Source organism: Tinamus guttatus, unplaced genomic scaffold (genome assembly GCF_059628265.1).
Source record: "Tinamus guttatus ecotype Peru unplaced genomic scaffold, ASM5962826v1 Tinamus_guttatus_pri_ptg000120l, whole genome shotgun sequence".
Lineage (NCBI taxonomy): Eukaryota > Metazoa > Chordata > Aves > Tinamiformes > Tinamidae > Tinamus > Tinamus guttatus.
This window is the reverse complement of record NW_028288654.1, coordinates 576,151-600,263: the sequence shown is the minus strand read 5'-3', so window position 1 is coordinate 600,263 and position 24,113 is coordinate 576,151. Positions and strand designations below refer to the sequence as shown.

Below are 24,113 nucleotides of genomic sequence, written 5' to 3'. Positions count from 1 at the left end.
GAAATAGAGAACCTCCCACAATGATTGGGACATCTTAATAATCGATTTAAAAGATTGATTCCTTACCATACCATTGCATCCCGAGGATCATGAAAAATTCGTGTTCTCTGTACCCTCCGTTAACAAACAAGCCCCTATGCAGCGATATCATTGGGTAGTGCTTCCCCAGGGTATGAAAAATTCGCCCACCCTGTGCCAGCTCTTGTTGCCGTTCAAGCGGCGTGGCGACCTGGTTCAGGAACGGCACGGCGACCACCCCCAGGCCGCTCGGGCCATCAGCTCGCTGACACCAATGTGGTGGACGGCAAATGGCGTTTATTGATGGGTAACAAGGTGTTATATAGCTAAGGTTTACAACGTCACATCCGTCTGCTTACATCATAAACTAACACTATTGGCTATTAGGGGCCCTACCTTTCCGTACAGCACGATATCTTCCGGCCGCCGGACCCTAACTATCTGCAACAGCTCTATGTCTCGTGGCCATTAACTCCCATCCATCAGATACACCCTGAACTAATGATCTATCATTATACGGATGATATCTTAGTAGCCGGAAAGCATCTGGAGGCAGAAAGTCTGTTGACAGAGATGGAAAAGATCCTAGGAGAGGGAGGTCTACAGATAGCGCCGGAGAAAGTACAACGGCAGCCAGCTTGGCGGTACCTGGGCTGGGAGATTACCAGAACAGTTGTTAGGCCACAAAAGCTCTTTCTGCGAACAGAAGTCACTACCCTAAACGATGTGCAGAAGCTTCTGGGCAATATTAATTGGGTACGCTCGGTCTGCCGTATTTCCAACGCGGATATAGAACCCCTCATACAACTCCTTCGGGGGAGGGGGCGGAGTTGATGCCCCGCGTGAGCTTTCCCCCAAAGCAAAACTAGCACTACACAAGGTATTCGAAAGGGTATCAACTGTATATGCCAGTCGCTGGGACCCTGATGAACCGGTGGGTTTGCTCTTGCTAAACCACAACCACTACCCGCTGCTGCTATTGATGCAATGGTTTGAGGATAGAGATCCCCTTCATATACTCGAGTGGATTTTTTTGCCTATTCAACCCAAGCGTACGGTGACAACTCGTTTAGAAGCTTTTCCACAGCTGATAATGAAAGGACGATCTCGGGCAGTGGAAATAGGAGGATTTGAACCCAGTTTTATCGTTGTGCCATTGGCTGCAGAATACCTACAGTGGGCTTTACAGAACTCTGTGCCACTTCAAGTTGCCCTCTTGGACTATCCAGGGCAGGTTAGAGTCCACCTGCCACTCCATCGTTTTATGGCCGCGGTCAAACTTGGACAGTTCGAGGAGCGCCCTCCTCGGTGATCCCCAACGCCGGTTAAGGGAGTGACTGTGTTTACGGACGCCGGAGAGAGATCACAGGAGTCAGCATTAACCTGGAAAGAGGGAGACCTCTGGAAGGAGGTGGTGCTATCGAACTTTAATGGTTCCATTCAACAACTAGAATTACGTGCTGTCGTCATGGCTTTTCAGCAGCTCCAGCATGGACGGGCCCCAAGCCAGATAAGTTTCAACAGGCTCTGCGTTCCCATCAATTTTTCCATCAGTCTTCCAAGGCGCTACGACGACAGTTTAACCTGACAGATGCTGCAGCACGAGGGACTATACAAACTAGCCCTGATTGACAGCAATTCACGGGTGGCCGCCCGACTGGGGTGAATCCCAGAGGTACTGGTCCGTTGGAACTGTGGCAAATGGACGTAACCCATATACCGGAGTTCGGCAGACTAAAATATGTCCATGTGTCGGTTGACTGTTTTTCTATGGCTGTCTGGGCCACGGCACAGACGGGTGAATCCAGCAAATATGTTCAACGCCACATGCAGGTGGCTATGGCAGCATCGGGGGTCCCACAAAGGGTAAAGACTGATAATGGGTACGAGGGGCACAAGAGTTTTTCCATCTTTGGGGCATAGAGCATGTTACGGGCATTCCACACTCCCCTACTGGGCAGGCCATAGTGGAACGTATGAACCAAACGCTGAAACGCCAGCTTCAAAAACAAAAAGGGGGAGAATTGAGAATTATGCCTGCAGAGAGATTGGCCAAAGCAGTATATGTTTTAAATTTTTTGAGACTACCCCGGGACAGCCTAGTCCCTCCGATGGTCAAACACAGGGCTGGGCTAAAGGGAGCCCTGACAGAAGTAAAGTCGGGTCCATGTAAGGTGATGCTGAGAGACTGGAACACGGGAAAATGGACGGGGCCTTTGGACTTGATAACCTGGGGAAAAGGGTATGCTTGTGTCATTACAGATACTGGAACCAGGTGGTTGCCAGCGAAGTGGGTGAGACCTTGGCTGGAAGCAGACTCGCCTATATCAGACGTAGCAGGCAAGCAGCCGGTACCCTAGCTGTGGAAAGTGTGAGCCTGTAGAAGAAAAACATGGGAGGAAGAGGTGTTACTGTTGTTATTAGCTGTATATTGTGGCTTTTAGGAGGTAATGTTGCTTTTAACGCTATTATAGGGGCTGATGCTGCTTTTAACGCTAATGGTTATAACGCTATGTTATGCTTCTTAGGCGGATTGTTAATTATACCTGACCATAAAGCTTAAATTGAACCATAGCAGGGATATAAATTCTTCAAGTAGCTATTCTGCGGGAGTAGGAAACCAACACTGGGCTGACTATTTATGGGGAAGAGCCACCACAAATACATATCTAAGAATAAACACAACCTGCAACTTGCCAGGGGGTCACTGGTGGCTGTGCGGAGACCAAGTTGCCCAAAAACAGCTCCCAGGCAACTGGTCAGGATAATGTACTATGGGAGTTTTAGCCTCCCCGCTAACAGTATTTAACCATTCAGACATGAGGGGAATAGTAAGGGGCCTTTGGGGAAAGTCTAGAACCAAACAAGAGATTGGTAATCCCCTAATAAGATACAATACCATAGCTTTGTTAGGGCGCTTTTGCCAGCCCTTGGTATTGTTCAATTAGAAAGGGCGATTCTGAATATTTCAGGTGAAATGGAAATCATCGCTAACAGAACAGCAGAAGCAATTTTTGGATTGCAAACAGAGGTGGATTCCCTGAGAAAAATAGTCTTACAAAATCGAAGGGCCCTTGACATCCTAACCGCGCTGGCTGGAGGAGTATGTACCCTGATAAATGAAACATGTTGCAGCTATATTGATCAGTCCGGCAAAATACTTACGGGTGTCCAAGACACTTGGGATCACGCAAAGATTTTGCATAAAGTCACAGAGGATGAGGGTCTGTCATGGTTGGACAATTTATTAAGTAGATGGGGAATTTTGGGATGGTTTCGCTCGTTATTTAGAAGTGTTGGGATGGTGTTGTTGATTCTATGTTGCATTCTACTAGTTGTGCCTTGCTTATTGAAATGTGTATCCAATATGATTGAGAGTGCTGTAAAGAAGATTTGGCTGGTTCAAGAACAAAAAGGGGGAATTGTGGGAGCATATCTAAGTAACAGAGGCTTCCCGATAGAAGACGAATACGATGAGCTGGACTAGGACCAAGGCGAAAAGATTGTGGGAAAGTCACCAGCTGCAAGAACACAGAAGTAGGAGAGGAAGAACCTGTAAACAAGCTCATCAGTGCAGAATAGAGGACTGTGTGCAGGCCAATCATGTAAACGCGTGCCCCAATATCTACAGCCAACCTAGTACGGTAGAAGACACATGGACAGTAGTATGTAACCAATCGCAATGTAAGCGTACACATGGCTAGATGACTTAACAGAAATGTAGTAGATAAATAGAGTGCCGTAATGGGAATAAAGCGATTTCTGTTTGACTCATATTGAAGTCTTCAGGAGTCGTGTCTGGCCTCCCTTAACACCCCCACGACCCTATTATAGCTGAATGGGGTTTTGCTGAGTATGCTACTTACTGTAACCTGTTCCAAACTGGCCCTGATGGACCAAAAAGGCCTTTATTGTTTAGTTTGACTTCATTAAAAGAAACAGAACTACAATATGCTGAATGGGAAAAAGGACTTCTATCCTTAGTCCGAGCAGTTAAATAGGTTGAGAAGATACATCAAGGACAACCTGTGCAAACTAGAGGACCGTTTAATTTACTAGAAGCAATCCTAAAGGGGACTGCTCCCCCAGAAGCAATTGCACAAAAACCCACTATCAGAAAATGGTACGCCTACCTAACAGGAGTTGCAGAAAATATGCAGCTAACTGAAGGGCATACTAAGGTTTCCAAATTGCAGATGCCTGTAAGCACAGATCCATTAGCATTACAACAACCTTTTAAACCTTCGCCAATTCTGAATGCACCACCCCTCATTGATGGTGCACCAACAGAAATCGTTTGGTTTACAGATGCTTCAGCAAAAAGGGTAAATGGTAAATGGCTGTATAAGGCTGTTGCATTAAATATTACCACTGGTGAAGAAGTAATGGAAGAAGATGAAGGCAGTGCACAAGTAGGAGAGTTAAGAGCAGTAGTTTTAGCTGCACAAAATGGAGCGAGGGTTATATACATAGACTCTTATGCTCTGTGGGCTAGTGCCACTTTGTCAATGGGAAACTCTTAACTGAGAAGTAAATAGAACCTCAGTCTGGAGAAAACAGGATTGGCAGCTATTGCTGGATATAGAGAGAAAAAACACCATTTAAAAAGTGGGATGGGTGAAAGCTCATGCTAAGGATAATCAACCAGCCACAAAGTGGAATCGAAAAGTAGATGAGTTGACTAAAATTAGAAAAATCACCTTAGATCCTGAGTGGTATCGGTTGGGAGAATGATTACATCAAAACCTAGGTCACACAGGTAAGGAAGCACTTTGCTGCACAGAGTAGAGGCTGGCCCATAAACAGGAAAACTTGTGAAACTATTCTCACAGAATCCCCTCAGTGCAGATTAAGGTTGCAAGCAGATCATCCTGCTAAAGCTCCACCTCTACATATCAATGAGGGGAAACCTTTGTGGTCTACATGGCAAATTGATTATATCGGACCATTCAAATCCTCTGCAGGATATCAATACATCCTCACAGGAGTTGAAGTGATCTCCCGGGTTGTTTCTGGCAACTAAGTGTAGGAAAGCCAGTGGGCGGAGTAGCGTGCAAGGACTATTGTCTTGGTTCCCACACCTACCTACTCCTGATATTATCCAAAGTGATAATGGCTCACATTTCTCATGTAAAGAAGTGCAAGATTGGGCAAAGCAAGAAGGAATTCAGTGGGTGTTTCACACCCTCTACTATCCCCAAACAAATGGGATGATAGAAAGAGCTAATGGCTTGTTGAAAAAGAGCCTCAACCCATACAAGGCCCAATGGGATATTCGACTTCCCAAAGTGCTCCAACAATTAAATAATCGTTATGGGCCTACTGGTAGCCCTGTAAGCAGAGTATTCTTTGTGAAAACTGAGCTTAGTGCTCAACCTACAGGTAAAAGAGAATGTCCAACAATATTACAGCCAGGACAGCCTGTGATGGTCAATTTACCATCCATTGACACTGTGCCTATGACTCTAACTAAACCTCATGGTCCACTTGCCTGGGAAGCTACTGATAACAGTGGTGCAAAACATAGAATTAGTGCAGGATGGATTTTTCCTTCTTTTTAAAACGGGGTTTCTATTTTCTCTTGCAGCAACATGCAGGATGGCAGATGGAAATGCTGTATTCATGTTGATATTCCAAACACTGGCAATGCTACCCCCCTCTTGATCTGTGGTCAAAGAACCCCAGAGTGGCCATGGTCACAAGCTCGTGTTAATCAACTACTGAAACACATCCAGGACAATGGACAAAGGACCCTAATCACCATTCATCATGATACAGAAGAAATACACCATGTCTGGAAAGAGTGAAAATGGATGGAGAATACCATTGGTGGGAAACCCTTCTCGAATGGTCACCAACAGCAATGGGAATTTTTAATCTCATGCTTCATCCAGTTCTAAGCACACCTCTAAGTATTTATAAAAAAAATCATTAATGCTAATTTAAACAGAGCAATTAAACTAATAATGCACTTTCAGATGCTGTTGGTATGAGTGCTAACCTTAGCATCTCCCACTGACCGTTATAATTTATCTCCTGTTTTAGCTGCTCTCCTTTATTCCACCAGCCCCTCACTACTAGCAGATGATGCGAGCAGCTCTTTTTCTCCTTATGGACAGTGGCTTTTTTTTTTCCCATTATCCCCAATACCAGCAAACATAGCTGTTCTCAGTTATTTGTTTAATTCAAGTACACGTGAAAGAAAAAAAATCTATTTTATAAATCTATTATATATATTTTATAAATCTATTTTATAAAATTTATAAAATTTTATATTTATAAAACTATTTTATAAGCGAGAAAAAGTATATTATCGATATTAAAAAGCTGCATTGGCAGATTAGGAAATCTCCAGAACTTCCTCGGGCTCGGTAAGGAAAATTGCAAAGCCAGCCTGATTTCCAGAGGGAGCAACTACAGGTGCAGAACTGCTGCAGCTGCAGGGAACAATACGCAGCAGCGCAGCAACAAATGCATGGTGCGTAGACGAACTTTGCCAGTTTCCACAAGCCGAAGAACCAGCATGAGGACTTTCTGTTCTTCAGCAGGCTTTCCCAAGAACTTCCCTGAAGTTTTTATCACTCAGTTAGTTGCATAATAAAATACACAGTTTGATAGGGAGGGCGTTTCTCTGAACTAGTGAAATGGCTATGACCGTAGCTAAGTTTGCTTACCTTTCTGTGGTGACATTCATTTGGATCCACTGGGATTTTCCGCTCAGCTGCCTCATGCCTTAAATTGCCTCTTGAATCAACATTAGAAATCTGAGGGGGTTTTGCTCATTATCTAAAAGTAGAAAGAAAAAAAAAAGATGGGAAAAAAAAAATGATAGTAGATCCTAAAGTTCTCCCTTCTAATGGTACAAGATGTAGGATGGACTCACTGGCAGAGCAGCTAAATTATACCTTAGCTAGCTTTTTTTTTTGTTGTTGTTGCTTTTTTGTTTGTTTGCTTTCCCAGATTTTGAAACCCTGGTAGAGTAAGACAGCCCTGAGCAGGCCTTTGGGAGAGGAACTCGCCTCTGTCCCTAATGCTGACCCGCTGGGCAGCCTGGGGTTCTTTGAGAATCCCTGGTGGAGTTGCTGGAATTATAACTGGTTAAAACACTTAACTTGAGTCACAGAAGCCTCACTGACAAACCCGGGAGTGAAACTTCCGTGTGAAGGTCTGTGAAATATTTGCCCCTAATCAATGGAAATACGTGACAGCAAGACTGATCCTGTTTTCCATAGTGTAGCACCCCAACATTAAACTTCTTGCCCTATAGCACTTGGTAAGGTCCCTAATGTCCCCTCAGTAAGTCCCCTCTTAATGTTATTTACACTCTGCCGTATTTCTGTGTGATTCTTTTTCTAAAAGAAGATTAATAGCAGTTTCACAGATAAAAACTACTCCAACAACTCCATGTTGTACAGTAGTGTGGAAGGAGTGTTTGTGGAAGAATTGTTTGAAAGCAGGAACTGAGAGGAAAACTAGGGCCTAATACAGCTCTGGCATTACAGAGGCCTGCTTGGGGTGCTACACAGTTGCCACTTCCAGGATGGTTGGTATGCACGGACTCGGCTCCTCCACGGTTCCCTGGGCAACGCAATCTGCCCTCCTCGCAGCTGCAAAAGGGAGTAACGGAGGATGGAGCGGGGTGAAGGCTCCGCGGCCAAACTCTGTTGCACTCCCTGTGCTGGGCTGCTGATAAGCCGCACAGTGGCTGTCTAATGAGAGATATACGATAACAAGTCCGGTGCTGAGCCAGCAAAGGTGGCAAATGATGAACTTTGCTTGAACTTTGCTCATTATAATGTGAAAACCGTACCTCCATCCCAAAAGTTACCCGCCTCCGAGGTACGACCACCCCTCACTGAGCATGCGCTCTAGATTTTCGGTGGACTGTACCTTTAAATGAAAGCGAGAAACTTTTTCACCAATCAATAACAATATTAAGTATGACTCTAGTCACTCAAGCTCCACCTGAATGTAAAGAAAAGTATAAAAGGTGAACTAAGGATGAAAAGTCTGAGGGGAAGAAACCATCGTAACTCTTGGGTCAGTCAACAGGCTGAGCCCCCTTCCCTCCCCTCAGGTCGGGACGCTGCCTGAGGAGACTAAGAAGCGGGGGGGAAGAAACCATCGTAACTCCTGGGTCAGTCGACAGGCTGATCCCCCTTCCCTCCCCTCGCGCTGGGACGCTGCCTGAAGAGACTAAGAAGTGAGAGGGAAGAAACCATCGTAACTCCTGGGTCAGTCGACAGGCTGATCCCCCTTCCCTCCCCTCGCGCTGGGACGCTGCCTGAGGAGACTCGAGACTGAGAGCCCTCTCCCATCTTCTGGGGTGAGTGATGATTGCACATTTGTACATCAGAGCTAGCTAAAAACCCCACGCTCTAGTAGAGAATTTCCTGTACTGACATCCGAAACCTGCTTTGTAAATGTTGCATTTGAATAAATCATACTGTTTGTGAACTCGACTACTTGTTTGGGGGGAGGCGATCGGACCTACAGTTGACAGACTGTTCGTGAATCCGATACTGCCAGAGTCGAGCTTATAGTTGATCACACTATTTGGGAACTCGATTCGCTCCTAGGAAGGCGATCGGACCTACGGTCCACGGACTGTTCGTGAATCCGATACTGCCAGGGTCGAGCTTATAGTGGATCACACTATTTGGGAACTCGATTCGCTCCTAGGAAGGCGATCGGACCTACGGTCCACGGACTGTTCGTGAATCCGATACTGCCAGGGTCGAGCTTATAGTGGATCACACTATTTGGGAACTCGATTCGCTCCTAGGAAGGCGATCGGACCTACGGTCCACGACTGTTCGTGAATCCGATACTGCCAGGGTCGAGCTTATAGTGGATCACACTATTTGGGAACTCGATTCGCTCCTAGGAAGGTGATCGGACCTACAGTCCACAGACTGTTTGTGAATCCGATACTTTTTTTTTTTTTTTTGGTATCTCCTTCCCCCCCACCACCACCACTACCACTACGGCTTTCAACTGCAACATTTTCAACACAAAATTGGCGTAGTCGGCAGGATGTCGATAAAGGAATTCCTACGGAGACAGAAATGTGGTCCCTCAGAAGGTGGGGAAGATTGGGCCAGAGATAATTGGTCAGATCCTGAAAAGGTTTTGCAAAGAATGGAGGAATGCCATGCTAAGTTTAAGGACGGCAAAGGCAAGGGTGTTATTTGTGCTATTCTGGGCGGTTGCTTAATTCAGGCGCAGAAGGACTATAAAATATTTGAGAAATTGAAATTAGATTATCAAGGTAAGAATTCAGAAATTCAACATTTGCAGTATGAATTAGAGAAGGAAAAGAGACGTACCCAGTTACTGGAGCAGCGAATTGAAACAATGCTGATGCAGGCACCCCGACCCCCTAATATGCGGCAAATCAGAAAGTTAATTACTAACACTGAGCCTGAGGACTGGGATGGGGACATATGGGGAGAGCCAGATAAAGAGATACAAGAAGAATCCTCAGAATTAGTGGCTGTTCGGCCGCTGATAAAGACCGAAACATCTGAAGGTCCCCGAGGTCGGAATCCCCGCACCACAGTTCGGACTACTCCTTATTCAGGTTCAGAATTAGGAGAACTGCAGACTAAATTTTCAAGAAAGCCTGGGGAAACCGAAACTGAATACTTGTGGAGAGTTTCCCTTTCAGGTGGCGACAGAATATTGTTAGACAGAGAAGAATCTTTAGGCTTCTGGGGACCAGGAGTGTTTCTAGATGAGGGGTTCCCAGATGATAATCAATCTATTACTGCTCGAGTTGCTTACTGGGCAGGGGGAATAGACCCCAGAGAAAGAGGCGAGCCACTAATAATCAAAGTTAGGGGACTGTCTGACTTATCAGAGGCGATGCAGAAAGCTGCTTGTATTCAGGCAATGTATGACCGAGGACGCTTTGATGTTCCGTTAATGGCTCCGGTAGACCCAGTCCACCTAAGGCCCCTTATTAAGGGTCTGCCTGACACAGCAAAGATATATATGCAAAATTTAAAGGAAAGGGTCATTCGGGCCCAACAGCATAATGATCAGAACCTTCACGCCCCCCCAGCACACGTTCCTACTTGGGCAGAGCTGTTACATGACATGGTGAGTTATGGACGAGAGATGGCATGGTCAGACCTTGAGCCTCTATCAGAACAATCAGGGAGAGGTAGGAAGGTATTTCACACGAGAAAATTGGAGGGTCGACCATACCCAAAACATGAACTGGAACCCTTTCAGGGTCTGCCGGCATCAGTAAATCAAATTAACAGCCCTCTGCGTAACGATTTATGGCGACAAGCATTAGCTTTAGGAGTGCCCCGCGCTATGCTGCAGGGGCAATCCACTAGCTGCATCAGAAAATTGGTTGAAATCCTGGAACGCAGAGCAACTGAATCTCCTCCTCCAAGCAGACAAGACAAGAACTCCCCCTCTGCCCCCGCCTCTGACAGAACAAACAATCCCTTTGCTCCTCTAAGTGAAGAGTTTAGGAGATCAAAAAACTAAGCAATGCGGATTGGGATTCGGGCCGCCCAACCCGCATGATACATATTTTTCAATGGTCCAAAAACAAAGAACCCTATATATCAATTCCTGTTGGTCCAAAAAAACTTAGTCTAGAATTTTTGATTGATACTGGAGCACAAATTAGTGTTCTGAACAAGTTGCAAGCAGAATCATTAGGAATTAAACCCTCTCAAAAATATATTGTAATTAGTGGAGTAACAGGTGCTAAAGAAAAATGCCCACTTGCTAGGACACAATTATGGTTGCCTGGGGAAAAGAGGATGACAGCTGTGGATGTGGTACTAAGTTCACACCCTGGGAACATTCTAGGATATGATGTGCTTAGAGGAAAGCGATGGTATCTGCCTAATGGTAGTGTTTGGAATTTTGGAGGAAAGGAGCAGGAAAGCATAACGGTAGGAGTGCTGGAAGTAACACATGCCCTGCCCCCATCTCATGTGACCAATGTTCCCCAGTACCCTTTGCCTGCAGCTGCAAAGAAGGGAATAACTGAAGTAATTGTGGACTTAGAAAAGCGAGGCATAATTGGCCGAACACATTCTCCGTATAACTCCCCGGTGTGGCCTGTCAAGAAGCCGGATGGCAGGTGGAGAATGACAATTGATTACCGAAAACTTAATCATAACACCGGCCCACTAACAGCGGCAGTCCCTAGCATAGCTGAGATTGTCACGGCTATACGATCAGCTGCACACACCTGGATGGCCGCCCTAGATATCAAAGATATGTTCTTTATGGTACCCTTAGATGATAAAGACAAGCCACAGTTTGCATTTACATGGGATGGTGTACAATACACCTTTAATCGATTGCCACAGGGATATAAACACTCACCCACTATTGCACATAATGCGCTCGCAAAGCTTCTAGCCACAGTAAAGAAACCCCCTGAAATATGCATTTATCAATATATAGATGATATACTAATAGGTGGAAACAACAAAGAATGTGTACGAGAAACTGCTCAAACTATTTGGCAACTATTAACAGACCATGACATGGAGGTACCACCATCCAAATGTCAAGGTCCAGCACAAGAAGTTAAATTCCTGGGGGCTTTGTGGGTATCAGGAGCTGTAGCTGTGCCCAACGATACATTAACAGAGATTGAAAAGGGACGCATACCCCAAAACAAGAAGGAACTACAACAACTAATGGGAACACTAGGATATTGGAGGAAACATGTTCCTGGGTTCTCTGTAATTGCCCGTCCTCTCTATGATTTGCTGAGAAAGAACAAACCGTGGGATTGGGCTCCGATCCATGCAGAAGCTATTAAAACCCTAAAGGATGAATTAGTTATCAATCAAAGGTTAGGCCCCCTAAATCCAGTGGACCCTTTTCGGGCTGAATGGGGTTTCTCTGAACATGCCTCCTATTGCGGCATCTTTCAAAAAGGAGCTTCAGGTCCTTCACGACCCCTGCTTTTCTCGTCTACCTCCTTTAAAGAGACTGAGCAGCGTTATTCTGAGTGGGAAAAGGGACTTCTCTCCTTAGTTCGTGCAGTGAAAGAGGCAGAAAAACTACGAACCTCACAGGATATCATCGTTCAGGGGCCTTTTCCATTGTTAAGCCCTATCCTTAAAGGCGCCCCCCCTCCTGAAGGTGTCGCACAGAAGGGAACGATCCGCAAATGGTATGCTTATCTAGAAGGAATAAGCCACTTGTTAGCACTAAAAGAAGGACCAACTAAGACCTCCAAATTACAACAGCCAGTAAGCTCAGACATTACAACATTATGTCTTCCTTATAAGCCTTCACCTATTAAGGTAGCTCCAGAATTCACTGTATCCTCTAAAAAGGATGGAGTGTGGTTTACTGATGCCTCTGCCCGAAGAACAAGCACGGGGTGGAATTATAAGGCAGCAGCCCTGGAAATAAGCTCAGGACAGTCAGTAACTGAGGAGGGTGACGGTAGCGCCCAAGTCGGGGAACTCCGAGCCCTGCTATTGGCTGTGGAAAATGGAGCTGAGGTAATTTATACCGATTCCTATGCCACATTTAAGGGAGCAACAGAATGGATATGTCAATGGGAAGCAAATAATTGGGAGGTAAATCGTGTACCGGTGTGGAGGACAAGTGACTGGCAGAGACTTTTGGAAGTAAGCAGACACCGACCTTTAGAAATAGGATGGGTAAAGGCACATGCAAAAACTAGTGTACCAGCAACAAAGTGGAATGAGGAAGTCGATAGGTTAGCGCAAGTGCAAATAGTAGCTGCTGAAGGAGATGAGTGGCAAAGGCTAATCGAATGGTTGCATGTAAAAAGGGGACATTCGGGGAAAAATGACCTATATCACGAATGTGTGGCACGGGGATGGCCTGTGTCAGTAGCATTAGTTAGTGAAATAATATCAGCTTGCCCTCAATGCCAACTCCGACTGAAAATGAATCATCCTAATCAAGCTCCCCCTCAGCACATTCAAAGAAACAAAGTCTTATGGAGCACCTGGCAAATTGATTATGTAGGACCATTACGACCTGCTCGTGGTCGAAAATACATCCTGGTAGGCGTGGAAGTAGTATCCAGACTAACCATGGCCACGGCAGTAAGTGCAGCCACTGGTGAGAATACTGTGAAAATCCTGCAGGACTGGTTTAGTAGCCTCCCAGCACCAGAGTGTCTACAAAGTGATAATGGTAGTCACTTCACTGCTACTGTAGTGCAAGATTGGGCAAAACAAGAAGGAATAAAATGGGTGTTTCACACTCCCTATTATCCCCAAGCTAATGGTATAGTGGAAAGAGTCAATGGCATGATTAAGAAACATGCAAAAGTGTCACAGCCTAACTGGGATCTGCAGCTATCCCAAGCAGTCTACACAGTAAATAACAGATGGGGAACTTATGGAAGCCCCAAAATACAAGCTTTCTGTCCCACAGGACCACCTGCTCCCACCTTATCAGAGCCCTCAGAGTCACAAAAGCATACACCTATTCAAATGCAGGTGGGACAGCCCGTGATGGCAAAATTGCCCTCTATTGGGGTTGTTCCTTTAATTTTGGCTAAACCTCGAGGACTATGTGCCTGGGAAGCCACTGATGCTAGTGGGAAGACACACCGCATAAGCAGTCGGTGGATCATTCCCGACTTCTGACCAAATATAATTGCTTGTTTATGCTTGCAAAATCAATAACAATCCAATTTGTGCCGGTCAAGGCAGAGACCGAGCATTCTTCCTTTTGTTTTCCAGGATGTGAAAAACCCGGAATGCTGGACAATTGTACCTGGAACCAAGGACTCTCCTATCTTGAGTATCCATCAGGATTGTTAGTTTCATGCATAGTGTTGTTAATCAGATATTTGTAATAGGGTTATAGAGCTGTAGTTAGGATTAGCAAATATGATATTTCCAACTTGCGTTGGGAAGATATGCTTTGGCTTGGTATGTTTAGTGCACTGGAATCAAGGAGATACTCATAGTGACAACGCACAAACCTTATCCGCCCCTGACGGATAACTTAGCCCTAAACTTTAATAAAGGGGTTTGCAACTGCTCTCAATGAATCTAGTATTACCGCTTGCTTGCCTCTACCCAAATCTGTAGTACCATTTGGCCCAGGATTTTCTTTTGGCTCAGTATCAAACCAGCCAGCATTGTGGTATTGCCAAAATGTGATAAATTGCTCCAATTGGGAACAACACGATTGGGTCAGACACTATTGGCCAGTTTACATTTCCCTAAAAATAGGCTGTCTGTGCCATAATCACAGCATAAAATATAAATCAGTAAGTGAAGACTTTGTGCCTCGTAATGATTGCCGTATAGCTTCTGGTGACGCTCCAGCTGGTTTGATCTGGGCCTGCAGTGATGGCAATATGTATACCACCTTATGGGCTGGATTACCTGAACTCCAGTGTACCTTGGGCCTTCCAACATTGTGCCCCATGTGGAGGAGAACTCCCCTCCGGCCCCACTGGATGGCTCAAGCAAAACGGGCAAAAATAGAACTGTCAGGACATGTAGAAGCGTGGCAGGACCCAGGAGCAGCCACCCGCATAGCCTGGGGAATGGAAGGATTTTTTTTGGATTTGGTCGTGCTACTGTGCAAACGCGATTATGGTTAAGTAAGCTAGCCTATCAAGTAGAAAAATTAGCTAATGCCACCGATACTAGTATACAGTTGCTCAATCAACAACTACAAGCCACATCAAAAATGACTCTTCAGAACCGGATGGCACTGGACTTGATGCTGTTACGCCAAAATGGACTTTGTGGCTACCTAAACCTCTCCAGTACCGACTGCTGCATTTATATCCCTAATGTTACACAGGACCTTGATATCCAATTAGAGAAGATACGACAGGTGGCGAAAGACACCCATGAACTCCGGGAATCAATGAACACTACCTGGCTGGCAAAGGTGTTTAGTTGGTTTGGCTTTGGTGTCACTCGTTGGATCCAAAGTTTGATAGAATATGTGGTGATGTTCATTGTGATGATAATTATCCTAAGCATAGCAATATCCTGTGTAAAATCTACTATAATGAAAGCTATTAACATAAAGATGATTCAGTTCACCACTTATACCCCTTTACAGGTGGATGACCCTATTGATGTCCCAAGTACTAAGACTCTAATTTGAGACTAAATTTCAATATACAATGGTAACTGGAGTCACGGGGTGGATACAAAGTTTGTTATAAGCATTACTTACTATTGTAACTGCAATATTTTCTGTATATATATATATTCCTGTAGAACTAGACTCCCTGCCTTTCCTGTAACTTCCCACGTCTAATGTACCAATGTGCAATCACTCGCTTAACTGCATCAAGTTTAGGGCATGTAATATTAACACCTAAACAACTTCATGTGAAGCTTGAGTGACTATAGTCACGGGGTGGATAGTGTGGAAGGAGTGTTTGTGGAAGAATTGTTTGAAAGCAGGAACTGAGAGGAAAACTAGGGCCTAATACAGCTCTGGCATTACAGAGGCCTGCTTGGGGTGCTACACAGTTGCCACTTCCAGGATGGTTGGTATGCACGGACTCGGCTCCTCCACGGTTCCCTGGGCAACGCAATCTGCCCTCCTCGCAGCTGCAAAAGGGAGTAACGGAGGATGGAGCGGGGTGAAGGCTCCGCGGCCAAACTCTGTTGCACTCCCTGTGCTGGGCTGCTGATAAGCCGCACAGTGGCTGTCTAATGAGAGATATACGATAACAAGTCCGGTGCTGAGCCAGCAAAGGTGGCAAATGATGAACTTTGCTTGAACTTTGCTCATTATAATGTGAAAACCGTACCTCCATCCCAAAAGTTACCCGCCTCCGAGGTACGACCACCCCTCACTGAGCATGCGCTCTAGATTTTCGGTGGACTGTACCTTTAAATGAAAGCGAGAAACTTTTTCACCAATCAATAACAATATTAAGTATGACTCTAGTCACTCAAGCTCCACCTGAATGTAAAGAAAAGTATAAAAGGTGAACTAAGGATGAAAAGTCTGAGGGGAAGAAACCATCGTAACTCTTGGGTCAGTCAACAGGCTGAGCCCCCTTCCCTCCCCTCAGGTCGGGAAGCTGCCTGAGGAGACTAAGAAGCGGGGGGGAAGAAACCATCGTAACTCCTGGGTCAGTCGACAGGCTGATCCCCCTTCCCTCCCCTCGCGCTGGGACGCTGCCTGAAGAGACTAAGAAGTGAGAGGGAAGAAACCATCGTAACTCCTGGGTCAGTCGACAGGCTGATCCCCCTTCCCTCCCCTCGCGCTGGGACGCTGCCTGAGGAGACTCGAGACTGAGAGCCCTCTCCCATCTTCTGGGGTGAGTGATGATTGCACATTTGTACATCAGAGCTAGCTAAAAACCCCACGCTCTAGTAGAGAATTTCCTGTACTGACATCCGAAACCTGCTTTGTAAATGTTGCATTTGAATAAATCATACTGTTTGTGAACTCGACTACTTGTTTGGGGGGAGGCGATCGGACCTACAGTTGACAGACTGTTCGTGAATCCGATACTGCCAGAGTCGAGCTTATAGTTGATCACACTATTTGGGAACTCGATTCGCTCCTAGGAAGGCGATCGAACCTACGGTCCACGGACTGTTCGTGAATCCGATACTGCCAGGGTCGAGCTTATAGTGGATCACACTATTTGGGAACTCGATTCGCTCCTAGGAAGGCGATCGGACCTACGGTCCACGGACTGTTCGTGAATCCGATACTGCCAGGGTCGAGCTTATAGTGGATCACACTATTTGGGAACTCGATTCGCTCCTAGGAAGGCGATCGGACCTACGGTCCACGACTGTTCGTGAATCCGATACTGCCAGGGTCGAGCTTATAGTGGATCACACTATTTGGGAACTCGATTCGCTCCTAGGAAGGTGATCGGACCTACAGTCCACAGACTGTTTGTGAATCCGATACTTTTTTTTTTTTTGGTATCTCCTTCCCCCCCCCACCACCACTACCACTACGGCTTTCAACTGCAACATTTTCAACACAAGTAGCAAGCTTATTTCTTGACTGATTAGTTTAAGCAGAGAAGTTGCAAAAAAATCCTAAGGTGGTGTTGATGGATAGCTCAACCCTACATCAGTAAAGCATCAGAACTTTTGGTACTGTTCTGTGCACTAATCAGAACAAATACAAGAAATGTGTCTGCATCCCTTCCCAGAACACAAAGAAATTTTCTTGGCCTAATTTTCAGTAATGGGTACGGGTCATTAAAACTTAATACACATTTTTCTTCCTCCGTGACCAGTTTCAACACTTGCCTATGTTGCGTGAAAAGGCAGCATGTAGCTAATCTGTTATTCAGATTTGCCCTTACAGGTGTCAGAAGTGCAACTCTATGCTAACCATCACACTCCTCTTAAAGATTTCAAACAGGATGTATGTTTGTACCTGTCTTCAATGTGAAGATTTCAAGCATCCCCAGTAGGCGAATAAAAATAAGTTACCAGTCTCAGGAGAGCACCATCTGCAAACTTGCTCAGTGATTTTTTTTTCCCATTATTTTGCCACTTTGCTGAAAAAGATTCTTCTTTGGGGATCTTTACAGGATGCAAGATTAATTGGTGGCAAATGCTTCTATCCAAATGTGTTAACAACCTACCTGACAAAGTAGGTTACCCCCATTAAGAGTGACTCTATAGAAACTTCAGAAAAAAAAAAAGTCTTAAGATGCCTCACTTGTATTGAACTGCACATATGGATATTATTACAAGTTTTGTTACCTCGTATTTCACTTCTTTGTAATTTTGATGTCCTGCATCTTACTGTGTCGGTGATTTCAGTGAAATGTATATGACTACAGAAGAAATGCTTACTCTTGGAGAAAGGGTATCAGAGGCAAGCCTAAAACATTTCTTCCATTGCTTAATAACCATAGAATCATTACAGAGAGAAAGGGAAATAAAGAGAAAAAAGTATTGCCCAAATCACCTTGGGTGTTCATCAGAATGTTGTTCATTTAATGAGGGCATTCTTCAGATTGAAAATATATATATATATGTATTCTTCAAACTATCACTCACTTTCATATTCTGCCCGGCATGGATGTGAAAAAAAGCATGAATCGCTATGGGCAAACAAGCATGAAACTCATAATTAAGTAAAATGAAGGGGATGCCTTTGCCAAAGGCAGTAGTTCCTGGAAAATCAGAGGTTCGAACTGTGCGTCACGATGTTGCACTTCAATGCCTCAGCTCCAGAATTGATTCCAGACGCTTGCATTCAACCCAGATGCAATATGTATGGAGAACTAAGCAGCTGAGAACAAGATCCATACAGGAGGTTAGGCTGAATGGCTACCTACCCGCAGCAGCCCACACAACATGTACAGCTGCCTGAGTTGGGGTGGCAGAAAAATGCATCTGTTTGCTTGGAATCCACAACCAGGGCACAGGAAATCTTTAGACAGAAAAAATCCTGGTGTGTATTTCTGGCATGTAAAACACGCATAGCACATACACTATGTCCCATAATGGGGAAAATGCTGGCTCCCCTCTACAAATCACCTTTAGCACAATTTTACTATTCCCATGTGCCTGGACCCACTCCTGCTTTTAGGTGGCCTTTATTAAAAAAAAAAAAAAGAGAGAGAGAGAGAGAGAGAAAAACTATAAAGGCCAAACCCAAAAAGAAGCTGTAAAACTGCAGACAGGCAAACCTTCATATACAGCATGTAAGAGTCACGTTTTTGGACACTACTGTGTGTCGCTCCACTGTACTGCCTAAGTCCCCTAACTGCAGAGCCTTTTGCCCCAGGTTGCCTCCTGCTACAGAGCTCAGCGTGACAGGAGCTGAGGACTGCCAGCCAGCTGCTATGAGCAGCTGAGGTGGTGGCTCTGCACGAGCTGCCCAACTCTGCAAATGGTCCTGAATAAATCTGACACCCTGCCGCCCACAGACATACCTGTAATCTGACCAGGTATGTCCCCTGCATGCAAACAGATGTGTTTCATGGGAGCCTAAGCCTCACGTTTGGACCAGCACTTGAGTCTCAGATGTCAGGATTATATTACTTTAGTAAGTACGCAGTACGTGGCTTGAGCTCCTCCTAAAGACATTAGAGTTGAGGGTTCAAAGATGTACCTTTTATATAGGTCTCTAATGAAGGTCTCTCCCCTCTACTCAGCCCTGGTGAGGCCACATCTGGAGTACTGTGTCCAGTTCTGGGCTCCACAGTACAAGAGGGATGTGGAGCTGCTGGAGAGAGTCCAGCGCAGGGCTACAAGGATGATCAGGGGCCTGGAACATCTGCCCTATGAGGAGAGGCTGAGGGAGCTGGGCCTGTTCAGCCTGGAGAAGAGAAGGCTGAGAGGGGATCTAATCAGTGTATATAAATACCTCAAGGGAGGGAGTGCAGAGGACGGGGATGGTCTCTTTTCAGTGGTGGCCACTGATAGGACTAGAGGAAATGGCCGGAAACTGAAACATCAAAAATTCCATAGGAACTTAAGGAAAAATTTCTTAACAGTGAGGGTGACAGAGCACTGGAACAGGCTGCCCAGAGAGGTTGTGGAGTCTCCTTCTCTGGAGATCTTCAAAACCCGCTTGGATGCAGTCCTGCGCCACGTGCTTTAGGTGTCCCTGCGTATGCAGGGGGGTTGGACTAGATGATCTCTAGAGGTCCCTTCCAACCCTAAGCATTCTATGATTCTATGATTCTATGAATAGGCTGTTTGTACTGGCTATATGTCCTGTTAAGGCTGCTTCCAGTGTACAGGGAGAACTTCAAGATTTATTTGGCCAAAATGAAAGACCACGATTATTGGTGTAGAGCACTCACTTGAAGCCAGTCCAAGCTCTAAGGACTGTTTGATGTCAAATACATAAGCACTTTTTGGAGTGTAACATTTTAATAGAGAATGTCATCGTAGCATAATCCTGTAGTCATACAGAAGGTATTTTCAGATTATGTCATTTAGGACTGATAGCCAAGCAACCAAGCTGCTCAGCCCTTACAAAGAAAAGCAAAAATTTTACCTAAACACTTGAGTTGCCACTGAAACACAGTACCTCAAAGGATAAGTAGGAATTGAACAGGGATTTTTCTAAGATCAGTTTTAGCCACAGTGCCTATGTTCTGAGTGTTCTGCCTCACTTGAAATACCTAAATCCTTTCTCTTATTCAAACTTGGCCTACCCTGCATAACACATGACACACCAAGGAGATGACCATGAGACATATTTCATGCCCATCTGTGTGGAGTCGTTCTTGGAGGAAAATGGCCACCTGATGAACCAGCCATACAAGACGTTGGAGTAAGCACGTGGTGCAGAACAAAAGGTTACTTGGAACCTGCGACCTAAGGGAAGATTGACGGAGCCTGACAACAGACAGGAGCATGCGCACGCGGGAAAGGAACTGGTATATAAGGGACGGCTTTGTTTCAATAAACTGTTTTTTTCAGTTTGATTTACATTGGATTGTGCTGAGTCCACGGTTTTTCTCTCCTCAGATGGTGGCCCCGACGTGATACACAGCACAGAGTTTCAAATTGAAGAGGTGCGTGGGGAACCCCGAAGGAGAGGCCCAGCTGGAGGATGGCTCAGCGGGACTGAGACCAGGATGGGTCGGAGGACGGCCCGGGGACAAAGAAGAACGAACATTGCAACAGAACACTCTGTGAGGTGAGCAGCTGGGGCAGGCGATGGGTCAAGGAGTCACAAAAGAAGAAGATGCAATTGTTAAACTTCTCCTGCATATACTCTCTAAGAGAGGAATTAAGTACGATGAGCTTATGCTCCGGAATTTACTAATTTGGTGTTGAGAAAATGGGTTCCCCGCTGAACCGGAATCATAGAATCATAGAATCATAGAATGCTTAGGGTTGGAAGGGACCTCCAGAGATCATCTAGTCCAACCCCCCTGCATACGCAGGGACACCTAAAGCACGTGGCACAGGACTGCATCCAAGCGGGTTTTGAAGATCTCCAGAGAAGGAGACTCCACAACCTCTCTGGGCAGCCTGTTCCAGTGCTCTGTCACCCTCACTGTTAAGAAATTTTTCCTTAAGTTCCTATGGAATTTTTGATGTTTCAGTTTCCGGCCATTTCCTCTAGTCCTATCAGTGGCCACCACTGAAAAGAGACCATCCCCGTCCTCTGCACTCCCTCCCTTGAGGTATTTATATACACTGATTAGATCCCCTCTCAGCCTTCTCTTCTCCAGGCTGAACAGGCCCAGCTCCCTCAGCCTCTCCTCATAGGGCAGATGTTCCAGGCCCCTGATCATCCTTGTAGCCCTGCGTTGGACTCTCTCCAGCAGCTCCACATCCCTCTTGTACTGTGGAGCCCAGAACTGGACACAGTACTCCAGATGCGGCCTCACCAGGGCTGAGTAGAGGGGCAGGATCACCTCCCTCGACCTGCTAGAGATGCTCTTCTTAATGCAGCCCAGGATCCCATTGGCCTTCTTGGCCACGAGGGCACACTGCTGCCTCATGGTCAACTTGTCGTCCACCATGACACCCAGGTCTTTCTCCGCAGAGCTGCTCTCCACAAGCTCAGTCCCCAGCCTGTACTGGTGTCTGGGGTTATTCCTCCCCAGGTGCAGGACCTTGCACTTGGCCTTGTTGAATTGCATGAGGTTTTTCACCGCCCAGTTGTCCAGTCTGTCCAGGTCCCTCTGGATGGCAGCACAGCCCTCTGGGGTATCGGCTACTCCTCCCAGTTTGGTATCATCAGCAAACTTGCTGAGGGAGCACTCTGTGCCTTCATCCAGGTCATTGATGAATAAATTGAACAGGACTGGACCAAGGACTGACCCCTGGGGGACCCCACTAGCCACAGGCCTCCAACTAGACTCTGCACCGCTGATCACCACTCTCTGGGCCCTGCCATCCAGCCAGTTCCTAATCCATCTCACTGTCCACTCATCTATCCCACACTTCCGGAGCTTGCCCAGGAGGATGTTGTGAGGGACGGTGTCAAAAGCCTTGGTGAAGTCGAGATAGACGACATCCACCGCTCTCCCCTCGTCTATCCAGCCGGTCATTTCATCATAGAAGGCTATCAGGTTAGTCAGGCAAGATTTTCCCTTGGTGAATCCATGCTGACTACTCTTGAGCACCTTCTTGTCCTCCATGTGCCTGGAGACAACAGCCAGTATGAGCCGTTCCATCACTTTTCCGGGGACGGAGGTGAGGCTGACTGGCCTGTAGTTGCCTGGGTCCTCCTTCTTGCCTTTTTTGAAGACTGGCGTGACATTGGCCTTCTTCCAGTCTTCCGGCACCTCCCCCGTTCTCCAGGATCTTTCAAAGATGATGGAGAGCGGCTTAGCTATGGCATCTGCCAGCTCCCGCAGCACTCTGGGGTGCATCCCATCAGGGCCCATGGATTTGTGGGTATCGAGGTTCCTTAGGTGCTCTCTGACCCAATCTTCCTCTACCCAGGGCAAGTCTTCCTCTCCACCAGCTTCTTCTCTTGCCTCTAGGGCCTGGGGCTCTAAAGGGCTGCCCTTGGTAAACACCGAAGCAAAGAAGGCATTGAGCAACTCTGCTTTTTCTGTGTTATTTGTAACCAAGGTGCCCATCCCGTCCTCCAGCGGACCCACGTTTTCCCTGATCTTCCTTTTGCTGTTAATGTATTTGAAGAATTTTTTTTTGTTATTTTTAACGTCCCTTGCCAGCTTGCCTTCCAGACGTGCCTTAGCTTTCCTTGTCGCATCTCTGCACTCCCTGACTACGTTCCTGTATTTCTCCCAGGGGGCCTGTCCTTTTTTCCACATTCTGTATACCGCTGCCTTCTGCTTGAGCATTGCCACAAGCTCCCGGCTCATCCACGCAGGTCGCCTGCCCCCTCTGCCTCCCTTCCTACACACAGGGATGCACTGTTGCTGGGCATGGAGGAAGTGCCGCTTGAAAACTAACCAGCTCTCTTGGGCCCCCCTGCCTTCTAGAGCACTAGCCCACGGGATTCTTCCGAGGAGGTCTCTGAAGAGGCTAAAGTTGGCCCTCCTGAAGTCCATCGTCGCAAGGCTACTTACAGCCCTTCCTCCTCCTCGTTGAATCCTGAACTCCACCAACTCATGGTCACCAACTCATGGAAAACGCTTTTGAAGTTGAAGTATGGGAAAAGGTCGGAGAAAAACTGTGGGACAGAGTAAGCAGTGGTAGTAAAGAAGCAGAAAACTTAGCACCAACCTCCAAGTGGTAGCTATCAACCTTGCAAAGTTTAAAAGCAGAAAGATCTGTGGCTGCTGGGGTGTTGGCCGCCCTGAGATTTCTGTCAAGGTCAGCAGCATATCCGGGTCATATTAGAGTATTAGAACAACCTCCTGTCCCGTCCCCTGTATCACCGTCAGCACCCCCGATGGAGGGGCAGCTAGGGCTGGGGGAGGGGAAGATGGAGGTTGACGAGCCCTGGCCATTGTCTCTGCCTTCGAGAGAAGAAGCTCCTGAAAGAACGGTAGGATCCGAAGGTCCAAAGGATCAACTGCCACGTCAGCAGCCCGATAGCAGCAGGACAACGTTTTATCCATCCCTGCCGCCCTCACCATCTCCATCTCCTACACCTCAACCGCCCCTCGCACCCCCGGGACGTGCAGAGCGGGCAAACGAACTGTTAATGGCTGTGCTCACGCGTTGGGAGGAGAACAAAAGACGGGGTGGAGGAGACGATGAGGGGGGTGGAGGAGGCGGGTTTGAAGGATATGATCCAAAGAAACACTGGAAATGAATTATTCAAAATGCAATAGTAGAAGGGGAATTGCTTCCTAATGCCTATACGGTAGTTATGGGGGGTCAAACCAGTGGGTGCCACTGTCATGGGATCTGATTAAGGAAGCTCGTAAGTCGGTACAACAATACAGTTTACATGGACCTTTTATGCAAGCTATACTTAATAAATATTCAAAATAATAAATAATACTTAATAAATAATATATATTATATATTTTATTTATTATTATATTATATAGCATATATACGTAATAAATAGTGGTAATAAATAGTGGTAATAAATAATCAAAAGATACTGGGAGATTTTAATTGGGTAAGAGCAATTTATGGTCTTACCAGTTTGGAACTAGCCCCTTTAATGAAACTGTTAAAGGGAAGAGGGGGCATTGACAGAAGAGGCAGAACAAGCTTTAAAAACAATAAGCAAAAAAGTAA

The 24,113-nt window shown here is 46.1% G+C and overlaps 1 protein-coding gene across 1 annotated transcript; it reads left to right on the top strand.

Annotated features, from left to right (window-relative positions):
- The first annotated feature begins 9,405 nt into the window (after positions 1-9,405).
- LOC148595318 (uncharacterized) lies at positions 9,406-13,820 on the top strand. The gene is made up of 3 exons (XM_088521387.1): positions 9,406-10,035; positions 11,118-11,282; positions 13,740-13,820. Exons 1-3 carry the CDS (start codon positions 9,406-9,408, stop codon positions 13,818-13,820), a joined length of 876 nt encoding a protein of 291 aa, XP_088377513.1.
- The last annotated feature ends 10,293 nt before the right edge of the window (positions 13,821-24,113 follow it).